The 19,302-nt window shown below is 38.8% G+C and overlaps 2 protein-coding genes across 2 annotated transcripts; one reads left to right on the top strand and one right to left on the bottom strand.

The window, feature by feature from the left end:
- Positions 1-1,203: 1,203 nt before the first annotated feature.
- Positions 1,204-6,419, top strand: LOC109647593 (ras-related protein Rab-18-like). The gene is made up of 7 exons (XM_069511829.1): positions 1,204-1,407; positions 2,214-2,269; positions 2,366-2,427; positions 3,077-3,149; positions 3,754-3,872; positions 4,164-4,230; positions 4,901-6,419. Exons 1-7 carry the CDS (start codon positions 1,340-1,342, stop codon positions 5,071-5,073), a joined length of 618 nt encoding a protein of 205 aa, XP_069367930.1. The 5' UTR covers positions 1,204-1,339; the 3' UTR covers positions 5,074-6,419.
- LOC109638475 (homeobox protein Mohawk-like) lies at positions 5,054-17,340 on the bottom strand. Its single transcript, XM_020101471.2, has 6 exons — positions 15,775-17,340; positions 15,338-15,497; positions 15,082-15,235; positions 14,648-14,986; positions 9,278-9,311; positions 5,054-8,995 (listed from the first exon to the last, which is right to left on the bottom strand). The coding sequence occupies exons 1-6, from the start codon at positions 16,041-16,043 to the stop codon at positions 8,656-8,658; spliced, it is 1,296 nt and encodes a 431-aa protein (XP_019957030.2). The 5' UTR covers positions 16,044-17,340; the 3' UTR covers positions 5,054-8,655.
- Between the last annotated feature and the right edge of the window lie 1,962 nt (positions 17,341-19,302).

Genomic DNA, 19,302 nt, shown 5'->3' with positions numbered 1-19,302 from the left:
ATGTAGAATCACCTGAATAAACACTGAACCTTTAACTATTTGCTCCTACCTTTTAGAGTAGCAGTAGAAGTGTATGATTTTATTTCAATATGGTATATACAGTCTCTGATTTCATTGCTTTATATACAGTGCATGATGTTATTCTATTTTGGTATAGACAGTCTATTATTTTATTTTATATGCAGTCCATGCTTTTAATTTAATTTGGTTTATAATTTTATTTTATTTTATATACAGTCTATAATTTTTATTTTATTCAATATGCAGTCCATGCTTTTATTTAAATGTGATATAAACAGTCTATTATGTTATTTTATATACAGTCCATGGTTTTCTTTTAATTTGGTATAGACAGTCTATCATTTTATTTTATATACAGTCCATGATGCTAATTTAATGTGGTATATACAGTCTATGATTTTATTTTAATGTGTTATATACAGTCTATTATATTATTTTAATGTGTTGTATACAGTCTATGATTTTATTTTAATGTGATATATACAGTCTATTATATTATTTTAATGTGTTGTATACAGTCTATGATTTTATTTTAATGTGATATATACAGTATATTATTTTATTTTCATGTGTTATATACAGTCTATTATATTATTTTAATGTGTTATATACAGTCTATTATATTATTTTAATGTGTTATATACAGTCTTTGATTTTATTTGAATATATTATATACAGTATATTATTTTATTTTAATGTGTTATATACAGTCTATGATTTTATTTGAATATATTATATACAGTATATTATATTATTTTAATGTGTTATTTACAGTCTATTATATTATTTTAATGTGTTATATACAGTCTATGATTTTATTTGAATATATTATATACAGTATATTATATTATTTTAATGTGTTATATACAGTCTTTGATTTTATTTGAATATATTATATACAGTCTATGATTTTATTTTAATGTGTTATATACAGTCTATGATTTTATTTTAATGTGTTATATACAGTCTATGATTTTATTTTAATGTGTTATATACAGTCTATGATTTTATTTGAATATATTATATACAGTATATTATTTTAATGTGTTATATACAGTCTTTGATTTTATTTGAATATATTATATACAGTCTTTGATTTTATTTGAATATATTATATACAGTATATTATTTTAATGTGTTATATACAGTCTATGATTTTATTTTGCGTTGAAGCGTCGTGGCAGTGACGTCACGTCGTTGGCGGAAGTGTTGCAAACATCAGCTGTGTCTCGGCAGCAGAGACCTGTTTCCACTAAAACTAGTTTAAAGCGTCATTTTAAAGCGTCGTCAGGGGAAGTGAAGTCAGCTCCTGTTGAACATGGACGAAGACGTGTTGACGACTCTGAAACTGTTGATTATTGGAGAAAGTGGAGTCGGGAAGTCCAGGTCTGTCGCTTTTTGTAGCTGAGCTAACTGTTAGCATGTTGTGACTGTTGTTATTCTTCTCGTGTTGATTCCTCAGACCTCAGTAAGTGTCGATGAAGCTAATTGTGCTAATGTTGTTTTCCTGCCTGTTTCTTCATAACAACTGAGGCGAACAAGGTTCATTCGTGTGACTGTAACAGGCTCAGGTTACAAAAACAGTTACACCATGTCCAGGTAGTATTGTTCGCAGTAAGTTAGCTAGCATGGTGTGATGTTGCTGTTCATGGTCAACATCACAACTGTGTTGCTGTTCTAATCTTCATGTTGAACATACTTTATTATACACAAAATACACGTAGATAGCATATACATATATATACACACACACGTATATATATACACACACACATATATATATATATAAATGTTGTCAAACATGAAAGGGAGATATACATATATAACAGTCAGTGACAAGACAAATATTTCCAATGAGTAAGAAAACATACACACACCCAGGTAGGAGCAAATAGTTAAAGGTTCAGTGTGTATTCAGGTGATTCTACATCAGTATAAACACGCTGACACAAACCTCCACACACTCCAAAAATATGGGAATGGATCTCAATAACAAGAAGTTTAATGTAAAACGTCCTTGATTTACCACACAGCATTCTCTAAGCGATGAACAAATAATTTAAAGTTATATATAAAGCATTCTAAAGAGGGTTTGGGATCTTCACACACCTGACACCTTTGCCACAGCTGCAAGTCAACTCACAACACCTGATGCACTGCTCATTTCCATGTTCTCTGTCTTTCTCCAACAGTCTCCTTCTGAGGTTCACAGAAGATACGTTTGATCCAGAGCAGTCAGCCACAATAGGTTTTCTACACTCGCACACAGCACAAACACATATTCTATACATAGACATGGAAAGAAGATTAGTCTAAGTGTTTTCTCTGTCTTCTCTCTGATCAGGTGTGGACTTCAAGGTGAAAACACTCGCTATAGATGGGAACAAAGCAAAACTCGCCATATGGGTAAGACAGGAGGAGTCTTAATGTCACTGTGTTGTTTGTGTCAGGAAAAACATGGTGAAGTACAGGGTTTGTCCACAAGATGACGACATTGTTCAGGCAAAATCACATGAAAAATGTTAAAACATCACATCAACGGAAAAATGCAATGGAAGAAAAAAACAAACTTTCAGTGTGTGCGCGCATGTAGGATGATGCAAGAGCTCAAAAAGCTTTAGGAGGAATCAGATACCACTCAGTAAATTAATCTGAGGCAAGTCGAAAGGCTAAAACTACAATGAACTTTAACATTGTATAGTGTTCAGTTAAACTTGTTCGAAGCAAATCAATACAGTTGTTCCTTTATGTGAAAAATAACTATTTGTGAATTTGATTTTGTCAGTACTTCCATAAATCTAATTTTTTTTTTTTTTTTTTTTTTTAAACGAAATCCATGATTATCCCTGTTTTTAGCATTAGAACAATACAAATTGTGTATTTCCTTGGACAGTGTCCCGTTCACAGTGAGACAGTTCTGAGACTTTGTAGACTTATCAGGAACACATGTCTCAGTCACAGAGTCTGTTGAGTGTGGACGCTGTGACTGGGCTGATGTATCTGTTGATCCCAAAGTTTACGGTCATGGAATCTCATGCTTCCTTCTCTTCTGCAGGACACAGCTGGACAGGAAAGGTTTCGCACCCTGACTCCCAGCTATTACCGTGGTGCACAAGGAGTTATACTGGGTAAACAATTTGGACTTCAAAAGCTATATGTTTATTTCTTTGTTCCAGACATAGAGATCTCTTCATACCTTTCTGTTTCTTCTTTAGTATATTTTCATGTTGTTATTCATACTAATCCTACTTACATCACAGTAATATTGTCAGACATTATTTATTTAATGTTTGCTTGTACTTATGGTGACCTAGAATTTCACTCAAGCCAAATATGTGAACAGTAGTTTCAAGGAATAGTTCACTGAAAAATGAAAAGTCAATCTCTATCTACTCACCACTATGCTGATGAAGGGAAGGATGAAAAGTTTGAGGCCATAAAACACTTCTGGAGTCTCAGGGGGAAACTTTGTTAGAGCAGAATCCGAAGTCAATGGACAACTTATCACATTTCCAAGTTTAACGCTGCACTTCCCTGGGCCAGTATTGATAAATATGCCAAGTGTAAATGCCATAAGATGAACGGTACGCAAGATTTTTGTCTTTTGTCGAACAAGTAGGTCTAGATTGTCTTAACTCAACATAATGAGAATAATAATCATATGTATACATGATATATATATATCTATATACATATGTTGATGGTCTTCCTCTTTCTCCTCCTCTTTCACAGTTTATGACGTCACAAAGCGCGACACTTTTACAAAGCTTGATAACTGGCTGAATGAATTAGAAACCTACACTACACGCAATGACATTGTGAAAATGCTGGTCGGGAACAAAATTGATATGGTGAGTTACTTTGTTCAGAATACACTTTTCCATTAGCCCACCTCCTTTAAAGACCTTGGATTGTTTTTACAACATATTCAGTGGAAGACTGAATCAGTCTCAGTCAGTTTAATTTGCTTTTCAAATGCAGTATTTCTTAAATGTGGTTAAATGGTTTTGAGAAAAAAATAAAGCAGCCACGGTTGCTTTGCAAATGTTCATCCCTTGTGCCGTATAAACATAGTATTTATTTACCGTGTGTGTATTGTGGTCCACATAGAGAAAATGACAGAGAATGTGTTTGGTTTTCAGGACGATCATGAAGTGGACAGAAATGAAGGCTTGAAATTTGCGAGGAAACACTCTATGCTTTTTATTGGTAAGTGTCCATGTTAGAGTCAGATGAGACGTGGTCAGACATGGTCATTTAAACTAACAGAGCCATAAAATCGAAGTTCAAGTTATTAAAACTTATTGTACTCTACTTAAAAGTCAGAACTGTAAATTGCATATTTGGAACAAGTCGAAACATCACTCAGTGAAAGTCGTGTTTTTATTTTGCTCCTTTGGGATTTCTATAAGCATTGCACTGAAAGATGCAGCCACTGCAGAAGAAGTGCATTATGATTAAAATCTAGCAGGCTTTCATTTATCAAATCCATGTCTACACGTGTTCCTGATTCTCATCTCCAATCTGCCCCTCTCCGGGAAATTAGGTTAACATTTCTGTGGAGTTTCCATTTTAGAGCGGCTAAATTGAGGGGTTTTGAGAAGGGCTGGGCAAGAAGATGTCATGGATTTTAATCTGCAGTCAAGATGTCTTCATCCCACTCCTGATTCTCAAATGAAGTCATGTCATACTTTATATTCTCATCAACACATGGTCATTTTTTAAATCTTAGTCATCAGTGTTGTGCCATTTTTAAAAAGGAAGATGTTTTGGGATTAAAAGCTAGGTGGTACCTCTGCTGATGTTTTTTTGTAGCATTTTTAAGGAGCTCTGCTGTTCTTTCACTAAACTCATAAATCCTGGTGTTGTCTTTGTACAGAGGCAAGTGCAAAGACCAAAGACGGAGTCCAGTGTGCCTTTGAGGAGCTCGTGGAGAAGATCCTCCAGACTCCAGGGCTGTGGGAGAGTGAAGGCCAAGGCCAGAAGGTCCGTCTGGGGGACCAGCAGCAGGGCGACGGCAGGGCATGTGGAGGATACTGCTCTATACCCTGAAACTGAGAAAAATGAAAACAAAGCACCACCTTGATAGGAATGACTACGGACCAGAACCAGAGAGGAAGAGAGAAGGAGAGGTGGAGGTGGATCAGTACTTATTATTAAGGTTGGAATAGTTCTGTTGGTCATAAGAACTTTGCTGTTTGCACACTTCCTTTTCAAACCATCATCTCTCCCGTCACTATTTTCTCTTTAAAACATGAATGAAAGGATAATTTGAGAATGATCTTATAAGTATATTTCAGATGAACTCCACCATGCCAAGTGTACGTATGTCACCAGTACATGTCTGGTTAGAATTGATCTCATAGGCAGCAGTGATTCTGTTGTACATTAAGGCATCAAGTTAATAGGGTAGTGCCTTTAACATGAACTAATTTGTCTCTCACGGTGTATAGCCTGTCAAATTTAATTCAAAATGACCTAATATAATCAATATGGAAGTCTGAGAGATCTCATTTACCTCCAGGAAACTGCTCATCCTGCTTACGCTATGTGTTTGCAAACGTGCACTATATGTCACCGCACAATACAAAACGTTCTCAAGTCACACGCAATATATTAACAAGCTTTATTAAAAACATATTACATCACTTTGACTGAAGATCGTAGTGGAGGAAACTTCAGCCTCCATCTCTCGTCAGGAAACTGAATGATTCCAAAGATGGTATCTCACAATGGATCACTGTTACAGACTCCAGTTTTTTAATTTTACTCAAATTATTATTCGTTAAATGTAAATTCCCTAAATGCTGAAATAAAGTAGATGCTTTCAAATCAAATGTTTTCAACTTTAAAATATGCAAAACAAATAATCATCTTTATCTCGGACTTTCTGCAACCAAACCTGTCGTTGTGTTATTTGTCTTTGCGTGGCTGATGTAGACCGTAACCTCCAGAGCTGTGCGAGGTTAACAGTATTTAGAGCTCTCTCAATTCAATCATTTGAGCTCACTGTTATTCTGCCTGTAGGTATTTGGTCTCAAACTGGTTCTGTAAGTTTTTCTGCATTCATTTTGTGTGTTGTGGTCCATAAAATGTCCCACTGACTTGCTGAAGGCATTTCTCAAACATTGCTGTATGAGCATTCCTGAGAGCTTTGTTGTTTTCCTGTCCGTGGTATATATTTGTTGTGTTCTTTCCTATTTGTTTGACCTATTTTCTCTTAATGGACCCTTTCCCTGTCTTTTACCCCATCACTTCTCCCTGCATCTGTTTGAATCATAAGCAGCAATATGTTAAACTGATATCTGCCTTAACATTGAATGATATTCACTACAGTTATGGTCATAACGTTTGTATCGTTTCAAAATGAAATAAACGACAGCCCAGAGATGCCGTCACTCAAGACTAACGATTGTTTAATTGCCGTTTGAGATCTGCCAATTAGTTCTGTATTGCGTAGACGCCAGCCTAATCAAAAGCAGGTTTGCAGTGGAAACAGGATTGAGGTGCTCTTTCCATGATACTTTGTTGATGACTAGCCTTGTCATACATGCGAGGATGAAAACATCCTTCGCAGGAAATGTCAGAAAAATAGACCAAAGCCAGGACACGAGTGGAAAAATCCTGTTAATCATGTTTTGTAAAATGGTCCCAGCGGGCAGTGTGATTACAAGCTTATGTTTGGTGTCAGGATGTCCCAAGATGGAACAGGACGCTCCCCGCAAATCTCTCTCCGCTGAGGGAGAGTGCACCAGACATTCTTCTGAGGCTCAGTATGTCCTCGATGTTTCCAGTATTTGAAGTTTTTGGCAGTTGACCCTGTAATGAGGTCAGAGGATTCCTGAGAGAGTATTTGTCATTAAAAGAAACAAAAGAGTTGTTTCACTCTTCAGAATGATGCTCTTTTAGTGAGTGGAACGACAATGTCACTAATATTATATATAATAAGTTGATATGATGGTTTTATTAGCAAACAGTTAAATATTTAAACATCCAGCAGACATGGTGTGTCACATGACATGATGTGTCACATCATGTCTGCTGGATGAGCATTCATTTGCAGATGTTTTAATATATCTGTCCATGTGTTTCTCTATGTCTCTTAAGCTAAATGTTCCACTATGTTCACAAGCCAGTTGCTAAATGTCTGTTATTTGGTGCTGGGTAGGTGGCGGTGGGTTTTTTGTTGCCTGAAAAAGAAATGGTCAGTAAGTGCCGTACCAGAGGCATAGACCGTATCATCCACCTGTCTCCATTTGCTCACGTAGCTAAAATATCCTTGACCTCATTTTGAGCCAGAGTGCGCAGCAGTGATCGTGGTGTGCAGCCGCGGTATCGAGGTCACAGTGATACATGTCGTTGGCAAACCATGAGTCAGTCTCTGCTGTCCATCATGACGTTGCCCCTTTTTTTTTTACAGCATCAAATGAATCATTCAAACCAGACTTACCGTTATAAAATAGAGACGTGAACAAACAACCTATAATGACAGAAACCATCTTTGAGATTTTTTTTTCTAAAACTGCTTTTAGACTATTCAGTTTGGTCAATGCCTCAATATCTGACTTCAGTGAATTATTTGATGTTGTAAAAAAAAGGCACATACATGCTCCACTCCACGATCACCACCACACAGACTGTGGCTCCAGAATATTTCAGCTTTGATTTCTTTATTTTAAGTGGGAGCAGGTGGAGATGTGCCGTCCATCTTTATTTACAGTCAAAGTATATGCTTTGAAGCTAAATAGAGCTGAGGCAATAATTTGATTATTATTATTTTCTCCACTATGAGCGACCCCTGTTACACCACAGTCTATGTAATGCAGTTAATGATATGTAAAGCGTCCTTTGGTCTCTTGAAAGGCGCTATAAATGCAAGTTATTATTATTCCTACTCTAATTGATCAATTGATTATATTAAAATCTAGATTATATCTGCTGTAGTAATTTGCAAAATGTTCCTGTTGTTTGGGACTAGTTAACCTACAGTGGTTTCTATAGCAGATTACAGTGATTTTCGAGTCCATCTCTGCAAGTGATTCCTTTAACAGTAAACACAGCCATAAGATTTGTAATTAATATAAATCTATTGATTTTAGAGGTTCACTGTGTTTTTAGCCTTGTCCATTGTGCTCTTTTCTTTAAACCTGCCTCCCTGCTCAGTCCACTATGCCACACTCATATTACAACCTTTTAAAAAGGAATTTAAAGGGATATATTGAAACTGTGAGACCCACAATTACAAATGAAAACTACCACTAAATACAGCTCAGTAAAACATAACTGCTGCTTGAGCCACTGCAGAGCAGTGATTGAAAGCAAAACGACTGGTCAAGAGATTTCACATTGGGTTTATTCAAATAGCTGCTGTCAAAATTAAGCATTGGAGGATAATCCAGTCTCATTGAAGTTAATATAACTTATTGCAACAGGGGCCAATAGGAGGGCATTAGGAACACAGCAAAAATATCCAACTGTTAGGTTTTTTTTTTGTACAATGTAAAAAATATTGGAAATGTAAAAGTTTATTAGCTGTACAAAATAACAGGGGTTGTACATTTATTCCAAGGCACTTAAGCATCTGGTATTCCTATATGGAGCAATGTCTTTGGACCAGGCACTGACGTTTAATGCCTACACGCTGTTTGCCAGGGTCATTTTGACAGTCTGGACCTCCGCGATATGAGAGGACTTCTGGATTATGCGGCTGGTGAGAATGGGCCCTGTGGTGCAGCTCTGCCTCAGAGTAGAGGTGGCTCCTGCAACACATGTCCTGTCTATGATAGCTGTTCTTGCTATAGAGAAGGGATCTCGGGTGCAGCTCTGCCCTTTGGCAGCGATTGGCACGGTAACACTGCCTCTGTCGCCCGCGTGGCTCTGCCCTTGGGCCAAGTTGGTCAGAGCCACAGCGGCGTGGATCTCCCTCCAGCCTTGGACGTCTCGTCTCTGCTGGCCGCGCTCCTGCTGCTGGTCCCTGTGAAAATATTAGAGAAACAGCTGCATGAAGTGGAACATCACCTCACCTCTTGCCTGAGTTAACCTGGAAAAAAAAACAGCTGGAGCGGTTTTAGAAATGCAATGGTCCATTTTTGCTTGGATCTCTCCTCTTGATTAAAAGCCAGAATAATATGAAAGACTTAGACGTAGCAGTTAAATATTTAGGAACAACGGCCAAGTGAGATTATAAGTGTTAGTTTTCAAGTTGAAAAGTGCAAAAAGCTGATTTTGATTGTGGATAGAGAATAATTATACGTACCTGTCACAGTTGGTTGGAGTGTAGTCCATAGTATCTGTGACAGAGAAGAAAAACACACAAGTGAGGATGCCATGAATTTAAGATACTTGATATCATTGAAATTTTGCAGGTCAATCAGTGTTTGGATGAGGCTTCTGTATGATGGCGGTTTATATTAATGTGTGAATGGTTTTGATTTACAGCATGTGTGAGGATTTGTGTTTGTTTTCATGGTGGATGTGCAGATGCATGGATTGATTGTGTTCTTATGCATCTCTGAATATTAGCACTTTTGTGTTCACAGTTACTTCTCCTTTGGGTGCGATCACGGCGCCAAGACGGTTTGACTCGGTGAAGTGCACCAGTCTCTCTGAGCTGAGCTGCTCGGGCCAAAACAAATGCAATGTGGTGTTTCTCTTTGAGGGGAAAAAAACTCTGATATCCGCATCTTGCATTGATGAAAGACGCTCTGTTTTCAGGCTGCAAAAATCCTGCTAGCACCTGTAAAAGTTGGTCTATAGTGTGTCATTTCTTTTCCGAGCACTAGATTAAATCATACTAATGGGCACGGGAGAAGCTCACTTCATCCGTGGAAGATATTGCTCACAATAATCAGAAATCAAACCACAGTATCTCTGGCTATTTAGGCTAAAAATGACTGTGGCGTATATTGCTTGCACAATATCTGTTTGCGGTCCTTGCACAAGTGTGCATTGTACAAAGCTAATATTTTCCATTCCAGTTTTGTACTATTGCCTTTTTTTCCATGGAGCAGATAGAAGCTGGTCAAAACCATTTTTTTTCCTCAGAGAGCAATAGACAGAGAAATTAGAGGCCCTTTGTGAAAACAAGTCTTTCAATGCTTACGGCTCAAACGGTCCTGCTCTGATTTCTTCAGCCAGCCTGAGGCCAACAGCAACTACTTGTTGATAGTAAATCATTTTGCAGTTTTATGCTTTTTTTGCTTCTGATTGTCCCCACACATTTCTCTCCTCAGCCATAACATGCTTTGCCAAGAACGTGCTTCTGTGCCTCTGTTGTATTTATTACCCTAAAAAAACATTGTTTTACCTCTGGTGAGTTTCAGATTTACAGCAGGGATCACTTACAAAGTTTTTACGAGCAGTAATGAAGTTGCTCAGTCTCTTTTTAAATATATATATAACATTGTGCCGCACAAGAGCAGTGTACTGTAATTTCATGTTAAAGTTTACATCTAATTATATTTATCAAGTAAGTAAATAAGGAACATTTTAAGAAATAAATGTATGATTAAACGTTTTTACAGTAAATGTGATGCTATAGGTTGAAGCGGGTTAGCTTGGGTAAACAACAAGGACTGGAAACAGGGAAAAGCTTGGTTGGTTTCTGTCTAAAGGTAAAGGCATTTGCCTTTTAGCACCTCAAAAGCTTACTACTAATAATAAAAATTTAATTTCTTGAGGTTATTCCCTATAAAAACCAAATTGTAGGAACAAGTTCCAGTTTAAGGGTCATTAAACGAACAGGAAAAATTTAAATTAATTACCAACTTCAAAAAAATTACTTTAATTGGTGACACACTAAGGAATTAGGTTTCATCAACTAAAACTTAAAAGGTTATTTTAACATATATTAACTTTTTCCAGCATTTTGTTGTTGTAAAAACAACCAGCTCATGTAAAACCACAGCAAACGGTTTTCTTTCTTTGTTTTTGGTACAAATTAAACAACACAATATACCATGGTAAATATTTAACTTAAGTTTTGCTGGTAGATTTATAAATTTCACCTTTGGACTGAGCTGACCGAGCCTATTCCCAGCTTCGTTATCCTGGCTCCGGCTCACGGTTATGAAAGAGGTATTGATCGTCTCATCCAACCCACAGTATGAAAGTCAATAAATATATTTAAATTTGTAAAAAAAAGCTTTTTGTTTACATGACAGCATTTAACTTTCTATTGCCTCAATAAATCCTCAATGATATAATGTGAATGAGCTGATTTAGGTCTTGGGTGTTCTCCTTCCATACAAGTTCAAATCCCCTCGTGCCCCAAAGTCAATGACCTTCAGTCATTTTCACAGGTGTGTCACTGGGATCCACACAGGAAAACAACTGGGCACTGAAAAAATAATGTAACTGTTTTTCTTGTACTGCGGATAAGTAGAGACTCCCCTCTCAGCATGCACGTTTTCATTTGAAACTAAATGGGTGGAAAGCGCAGCGAGGCGTTCCTCCAGATATATTTTTGCCACTCTGCCTCTAATAAAACATGATTCTAGTCACATTTATGGCTCTCCAGCCTTTTTAAGGGAAATACTCAACTTGATGTGAGTACCACATTATACGGTGCAAACATACTCACATTCCTGTACAGTAATAACAGCACTTACACACACTGTTCCCTCTGACTTCACATTAATATGTTTAAAGTGTCCTTGTACGACACAGTGTCGTGGCATCACTCACTCGTCCATCTTGAGGTTTAGCTGTCGCCTTAGCTGTCTCCCAGACGAAGTATACACATGTTAATGGTGTCTGTGCCTGTAATGGATCTGGCACGTCGACTTTCTACGTCACCTCACAGAGGTGCCGCAAACACCCTCATCATGGCCAGCAGGGATTCATTAAAGCTTTACACAAACATGTCTACAGCACAGATGCCAACGAGAACCTCTCAAATACAAAAAGACTAAAAGATTAATTCAATGTTTGAAGGAATAGTTGTTGACATTTTCTTTGCTTTCTCGTTGAGAGTTAGATGAGAAAAGTGATACCACTCATATGTCTGTGCAGCTAATATGAAGCAAATGCAGCATCATCTTAGTTCAGCACAAATGCTGGAAATTTCCAAAGTAAAACCACGACTTGTCATTTTATATTTCCAATTTCCAAATGACTTTTAAAAAACGAAATAAAACATCACTTCTTCATTTTTGTGTGTAGACTATCAAGACTAAGTTGTTGCTCCTGGCCATGAAATAACTGGACTTGTAATTTCACAATTTACACTTAGACTTAAAGGTACAGTGTGTAGAATTTAGTGACATCTAGTGTTGAGCTTGTATGTTGCAGCTGAACACCCCTCACCCCACCCTCCCCTTCCAAACATGAAAAAGAACCTGTGGAAGCTTCAGTTGTCATAAAAACTCAAAACGTGTTTAGTTTGTCCAGTCTGGACTAATGTAAAAAACATGGCGGCCTCCGTAGAGAGGACCCCCTCGATGTAAATATAAAGTATTTAAATATAAAGGGCCTTTTCTGGGGTAAAGAAAACTATAATTTATATAATTTAGATGAAATGAACTAGTGAAAACATCATGAGGATTATTCTACATTAAATCTTTGCCAATAGTTCCCTTTCATCTAAATCTTACACACTGGACCTTTAAGGTTTGTTGATGCTGGATTTTATCACCTGTGGTAAAATACTTGAACGTTGTTTTCAATCTTTGTACTGAGCTAACTGGCGTCTAGCTTCATATTTAGCAAAAGAGGACATGGCAGCTCCCAGAAAGTGAAGCCAAAGCATCTTTAACGCCACCTGGTGGCTTGCTGTAATATAGGTCATTAATCCCACCTTCATATTTGTGGACAGGACATGGACCAAACTAAATAATAAAAAACACACGTCAAATAAATGTTTCTCAATGACGTCACTTTAGGCAGCTCATATCAGTTTAATGTTTGTTTTAATTACTTATTTGATTTGATTGAAAATGAAGTGAAATGTCATGATAGACAGCTGAGACCCACAATTGGTTGAGCATGTGTATTGGCGTCCATCTTTACAAGGTCATGGCCAAGAAATAGCTGACAAGTGCATAACCTCTTGTGAGACTGTAGGCTAATTTTTACACCTACGTTTTTAATATTGGATGACATATGTTGATTATCCAGGTTTATGGGTGCTGGTAGATGGATTTTGTCACCACTAAACAATGCAAGGCTAGTTTAACCTGTTTTCAGACTTTGTGCTCAGACAAGAGGCTGCTACCTTCATATTTAGTGCACGTACATGAGTGTCTCATCACTGCTTATAATTAATGAGGTAAATGAGAATCTGTGTATTACTAGTGTTAAATTATTATAAATACCCTTTGCATGCTTTATTATTATTTTATTATAAATATAAAAACATGATGCATTTGTTAAGTTAAAGAAACATGCATGATATTGTATTTCACAAGTTCTCTATTCCTGTAAATGCACTTGCCTCTTTAGTTTATGAATTATCCTCGAGTTATTCAAGGTGGGGGCCAGTTTGAGGTTAATCTGTGTTTCCCGGATACAGATGAAGCCTTGTCACGGACTATAAAAATATCCATTAAATAACCTGCTTTAGAGTGGGACTGTTTTTGCCAGGACAAAAAAGGAACTTTAAACATGTCTGGTTTAATTTGTGAGTGAAACTATGAGATGTGCTAAATAAAAGAAATGGTTTCAAATGCTCCCATAATGTAGATTTAAATTTAGATTTATTTTGAGTAGGGAAGTGACACTTGGGGCGGAGAGGCTGCCAAAGTGTTCATGAGTCAAGGAAACCGAGCCACACCCTCACACACTGTTGGGAAAAGCCAAGTGTTCTCTCACAGGTGAGCAGCAGCTCTGACAGTCGCTCCACGAGACGTCTTCACTGCTTTACTGACAAACTGCTCCATTTCTACATGTTGGCTGAGGTTTCCACCCCTCACCCTGGGAAGAATAAAGTCTCAGACATTGTGTAATTGTCCTTGAGACTGAACTGGACATTTCCACCATGGCAAGAAGCTGAGGCGGAACAAATGGCACATTCTAGTGTATGGAAATGATATTTGTGGTGCGTAGCGGCAGCCAGGCAAACTCCATCCAATTTTAAAATGAGCGATTTCAGCATCTGCACGAGTTTTTATTAGTGATGTTTGCAGAGGCTTCAGCTGCAGGTACTTCGGCAGATTTTCGGGTTGCTGGTGTGCCGGGGTCCCTAGAGGTCTGAAAGGGCACCCGGGTGTCAAACTCCTTCCCAGTTTCACTGTAACTTTATAATTGAATCTCGTTAAGCTTCTGACTGTGGTTGGAATGCCTAACACTTATTAATGTCAGTGAGCTGTGAGGAGCCATGTGCACATTTCTGTTCTGTTCTACTCCTCTTATTTTACTGGACTCTGTGGTGTGTTGAAAATGAACTAAGGTGAAGCAGGGAAATGCCAAATTTTCATCACATTTACTATAGATCTGCTATTATGAAGGAAGAGGGGATTATAGCTTTAATTTATTATAAATTCAGCATCTGTGGTGTATTTGATTGCTTAACTTTTCATGATAATGTTGGGCTATCATAATATGATGCCACACATACAGTAATAAGTTTTTACACATATTGACTGCACATCTATTTCCACTGCAGGATTAAAACTGTTATTTCTCTCACCCATGTGGTAGACGAAGTTTGTCTCGGTCTCGTAGGACGACGCCGGAGACACGACATCTCGATCACATTCGTTGGAGCTGAACGATTCGGAGTGACTCCTCCTCTTACGGGAGGTGGTGACGCCATCAGCTTTCGCTGCCATCATATGCCGCAGGGTGTCGTTTAGATAGCGGTTCAGTAAACCGCTCTTGTATTTGGATGGGGGCGACGTGCTGTCGTCACTGTTGACGGAGTCAGCCATGGCGAGGACGCTGCCCTGTTTCTCAAGCACGCTCTTGTGAGAGGACGACCGGCCATAGTTTGACTGGCTGATGGGAGTTTGTAAGGGACACTCTTCATCTGCAGCAAAGGAAACACAGTATTCTTGAGATATGAGATGTAACAAACTGTTCTGCTTGTTTCAGTGGCACAAGTTTTAGATCTATAGCTCTCACCATCTGAGTCGGTGTCGTCACTGCACACGCTCAACCGCTCAGCGTTTCCCTGGATGTACTTATTATAAAGTTTGATCCTCAGGGCCCAGCTCAGGTCTGGCTGTCTCACTGTGTTTTTCAGCCTTCGCCGGGCATTTGCAAACCAGTTGGAAACCTGCACAAAAGCATCTTGTTACAGGAAAACTGGCCCCAACAATCATCTGCCTTAAATCCTCCATTTCTTCTTTTTATGTTATTTTGCATGAGCTCGTCTCACCTGTACGAGTGTCATGTGTGAGCCCAGAGCCAGCAGCACCTTCTCGGTTTTGGTGGGATAAGGGTTGTCTCGGTGTTTGTACAGCCAATGTTTCAGGGGTCGGGCCATGTCCTGCAGCACCTGTCTCTTGTGGCGAACTTTGACCCCACCCAGACGAGACCTGGAGGAGTCAGGAATCACTGAATGGATTCACTAAATTCACCTTAAAAAACCCCCCCTCTATTTAACACTTACCCCTCCTATAAGAGTAAATAAATACATTCTACATATAAAAATACATTTGCACAATATCACGCACTTGATGTATTATAGTAAATATCTAAGGGAATCGGTTTAGTTAGAGCAAAAATAAAATTTTAGCAACATAATGGCAAGTTAGCGAATCCTCTTCATCTTCATGACGTTATTATATCATACTAACTTATTTAACTCCTTACCCACATCTTCCGTATTTGACAGTAGAGCTGTTTTGAGTGTCGTCCTGACATTGCAGCAGGTCTGTGTTCTGTCCGTCTGTGAAACTGCTCTGAGGTAATTCTACACAGTTCAACCTGCTCCTGTCCTCTGCTCGCCTGTTGTCCTCCAAACAGAGCAAAGTGTCAGACTTCATCACGGCAACTTTGTCCATTCTTGAGTTTTCCTCGATCAACAGGTGCATCAGTAGACTTCCAGATGTAAACGTAAGCTGTAAGTTCCCATTCTTCATGCACTCAGTGTAGAAGTCATTTTAAAAAAGGTTAAAAAAATATGTCCCTTGCTGTTCTTTCTGTGGCCGCGGAGAGCTGCGCCTGGGAAGAAAGTTGATGATGACAGACTCTGATGAGTGAACAATGTTAGAAAAGTCTGCTTTAGCTGAGCTGTGTGAGGAGAGTTCAAATAACCTGCTGCTCGGCTGCCTATTGGCTCTCCCTGCGTCCAATCACTTGGATCTCTGTGAGGAGCAGCTTGCAGAGCAGCAGTGGCAGCACCCCACAATATGAAAAATACTGCACGTGTAAGAATATCAGCTAATGTGGTCTTTTAGATTTACAAGTGAGATGCAGTGCGGTGTCGAGCAGCCCGCGATGAGCAGCTCGACGTGCTCTCATATTTTCTACATGAGGCATGTGATTCTCGTGGATCTTGTGGTTTTCCTCAAAGATCGTGTCAGCAAATAATAAGGCATGTTTCACCAGGGGGATTCTGGAAATTTATGGGTGTAATTGCACGGTTGCAAATAACCAGCAAAACCACCAAACTGTGCCCCATGTAAGGCAGCGAATCCTGCTGAGTACACACTGGTTAATAATAAAAAAACAACATAAATGCTGGAAAATGGAATTGATCTTTGCCTGGATAATCCTCAGCCGGTGTTGCATGTGTAATCCACAGATTTGTGGGCCTGTAAGTGTGTTAGCATGTACATTGGAGTGTCAAAAATGTTGTTTGTTGTGTGAACAGGGGTAATCTAACAGAAATGCTTATCAATGTGGGTCTCCATTTTGGATACTATGAGCAGTTAAGAAAACTAAGTCTGACAGAAGCTTAGCCTTAACTAGATGACAACATGTTGGCGGTGAGTCCAGACTGGATGGTTCAGCTTTAGTTGTCATCCACTCATGTTTTTCCTCCTGACATCTAAACACTCTTATGTAAGACTGTTTGGATATACAGTGATGACTTCGCCATGCACAATCTTAACTTAATAATCTTTAAGCAAACATTTGTCATAAAACATTTTTTCTCTGCGTAGAGCTTCTGGCCAAAACCTGAGCAGCACTTGTTTAACATATTGGAGGACTTCATGGCCCTCGTCCGTGTTCATAATTCAGCAGTATCAGTGGGGGGGGGGGGGGTTTCAATGGTTTCAAAGCTGAAAAACACATGGACCAGAAGCATCCCCGTTAGGTGCAGTAAAATCCTCGCCCACATTCCTCAGCGGCGGTCAGAGAAGGCTACATGCTCGTACACACCATTTACTCAGGTCCCTCTGTGATATGTTTGCCGACTCAACTGTTGATGTTAGCTGGGAACGCACCTTAGTTCCTCGTCCAGGAGACCTTGAAAAAATGCAGAGGATGGAGATATATCTCTTTTTGTTTTGATAGTTTGGAACACGTGTTTTTGTGTGTATGTGTTTTTGTGTGTGTGTGTGTGTGCCCAAAGGACTTTACATCCAAGTGTTTTGGAGAAATTGATTTAAATATCCTGAAGCAGTACAGCCATATTTAGATATTTCATGAATTGTAATGACAAATGCGTCCTTCCATTCCTGAGCCAAGAAGGATCCAACATGTGGATCTTTCTCAGGCCAACCTATTCCAGGATTCATTGCGCAACGGTGACTGAGCTAACAGGCTAGCTATGCAGGTGGCAGTAAGTTCAAGTAGCACACGATACAGAGTGGGGGACCAGCTGGTGACAGATATAGAAAATCATTCGTAGAAAAGATTATCTCATTTCAGCCTCCGAAGGATGTTTCCCCGAAATAGGGACACAGCCTTAAACATCTCAAGTTTGCTAATGTTACCCATTATAATTTTCTTTTCATAACTCATATGATCTTGGTGATATATGACACCACCCCAGCATGGTGGACTGGAATTTTGGGGCTCCATTTAAGTGGATCCCCAACCAGTTGGCCACTTCACATTGTAGCGACAGAATCCCGGAGTAGTTTGAACTCAGCAAAGATGCCGTTTATGTTCGAAATTTTCATTTGAAAGAGGAATTTTAAGTTAAGTTTTCTGTAATGAACTGAAAAATCTTTTTGCTTCCAACTCTGCTGCAGGTTTGAGTGATCAAACGTATATTTCCATCATGCACTTTAACGTGTCAGTTGACTAAAAGTTCTGAACTATTTCACACAAAGATGAAGATATTGTTGAATGTCAGTCGTATTTATTTGTACATGCTTCCAATAGACAGATACATGATTGAGCCAAATTATCCAGGACTAATTGACATCATACCTCTGTGCAATGTTTGAGGTGGGGGCTGCAGTGAACATAAAATAGCGAGTTTTCATTGGATCACTCTGGTGTCTTTAATGGCATCGTTATGATCTCAGAGGGTGCCTGCAGATTCTCAGCCGTGAGATGAAATTACACTGCCACGCTTTGGCTGAGGTCGGTCTTCAGGCCTGGCAGAAGGGTGACTGTTGTCATGACAGCCTGGTTTGTAGGTTTTCGGTGTCCAGGAGACATACGGATGCACCAATCAGAGCATCTCCAACCCAATGCTCCATTTCTGTCCCTGTCTTCCTTGTTTACCCAGATGTGTTTGACGCTGACAACAGGCCTGTGAAAGTAAAATAAACACCTGAGGCTCGATGGTGTGCTCTTTGTCCCTGCCGTCTAATCCACTATGTCCAGCCTCAGTTTGCTTTTACAGTGAGCTCAGTGCGGTCATAACTTTCTCTACGCACGTCTGCGAAAGCCCCGCTCCCTTGAAAGCCATTACTGTCTCTCCACATCACGCTGCTCCCTCTTCCTCCCAAACACAACTTGATAGACACATTAACACTCCTTCACACCCAATTGAGCGCAGAGACCAAAAAGAGGAAGGAAACACAGTGAATGTGAAGGAATGCGGCCATTAAAAGGAATTAGATGGGGCAGCTTCTGTGAAGGAGAACAGTAGAATTTGCACCCGACAAGCAGCTGCGATGCTCAAAAAAAGAGAATTGGAGTGTCACTAACGCCAAATTGCAACCAATTATTTTTAATTGTCTCAATATGTTTTGTTTAAAAAAATACAGTTTCAAGATTAATATACCATGACAATGATTTTACAGTGTAGTTAAAAATACACAATTTCAAGTCTTAAAAATATACAACAATGATTTTAACTTTAATAGTCTTCATCTTTAAATGATGTACACAATTCTACCATTTCCACTCCACGCCTGCTTTGTCTTTGCTTTTTAATTGACTGTTATCTTGTTTGTGTCTCTATTTTCTACAGCACATTGTTGGCAAAAAGGT

Source organism: Paralichthys olivaceus, chromosome 16, assembly GCF_024713975.1.
Source record: "Paralichthys olivaceus isolate ysfri-2021 chromosome 16, ASM2471397v2, whole genome shotgun sequence".
NCBI lineage: Eukaryota > Metazoa > Chordata > Actinopteri > Pleuronectiformes > Paralichthyidae > Paralichthys > Paralichthys olivaceus.
This window is presented reverse-complemented; position numbering and strand designations above follow the sequence as displayed.

Excerpts from the sequence above, each read along its gene's own strand:
- LOC109647593 (XM_069511829.1), top strand. The coding sequence starts at position 1,340 with ATGGACGAAGACGTGTTGACGACTCTGAAACTGTTGATTATTGGAGAA. Across the intron at positions 1,408-2,213 it reads AGTGGAGTCGGGAAGTCCAG|TCTCCTTCTGAGGTTCACAG; the intron begins GTCTGTCGCTTT and ends TTTCTCCAACAG. Across the intron at positions 3,873-4,163 it reads TCGGGAACAAAATTGATATG|GACGATCATGAAGTGGACAG; the intron begins GTGAGTTACTTT and ends TTTGGTTTTCAG.
- LOC109638475 (XM_020101471.2), bottom strand. The coding sequence starts at position 16,043 with ATGAAGAATGGGAACTTACAGCTTACGTTTACATCTGGAAGTCTACTG. Across the intron at positions 14,987-15,081 it reads TGACGACACCGACTCAGATG|ATGAAGAGTGTCCCTTACAA; the intron begins GTGAGAGCTATA and ends CCTTTGCTGCAG. Across the intron at positions 8,996-9,277 it reads ACTCCAACCAACTGTGACAG|GGACCAGCAGCAGGAGCGCG; the intron begins GTACGTATAATT and ends ATATTTTCACAG.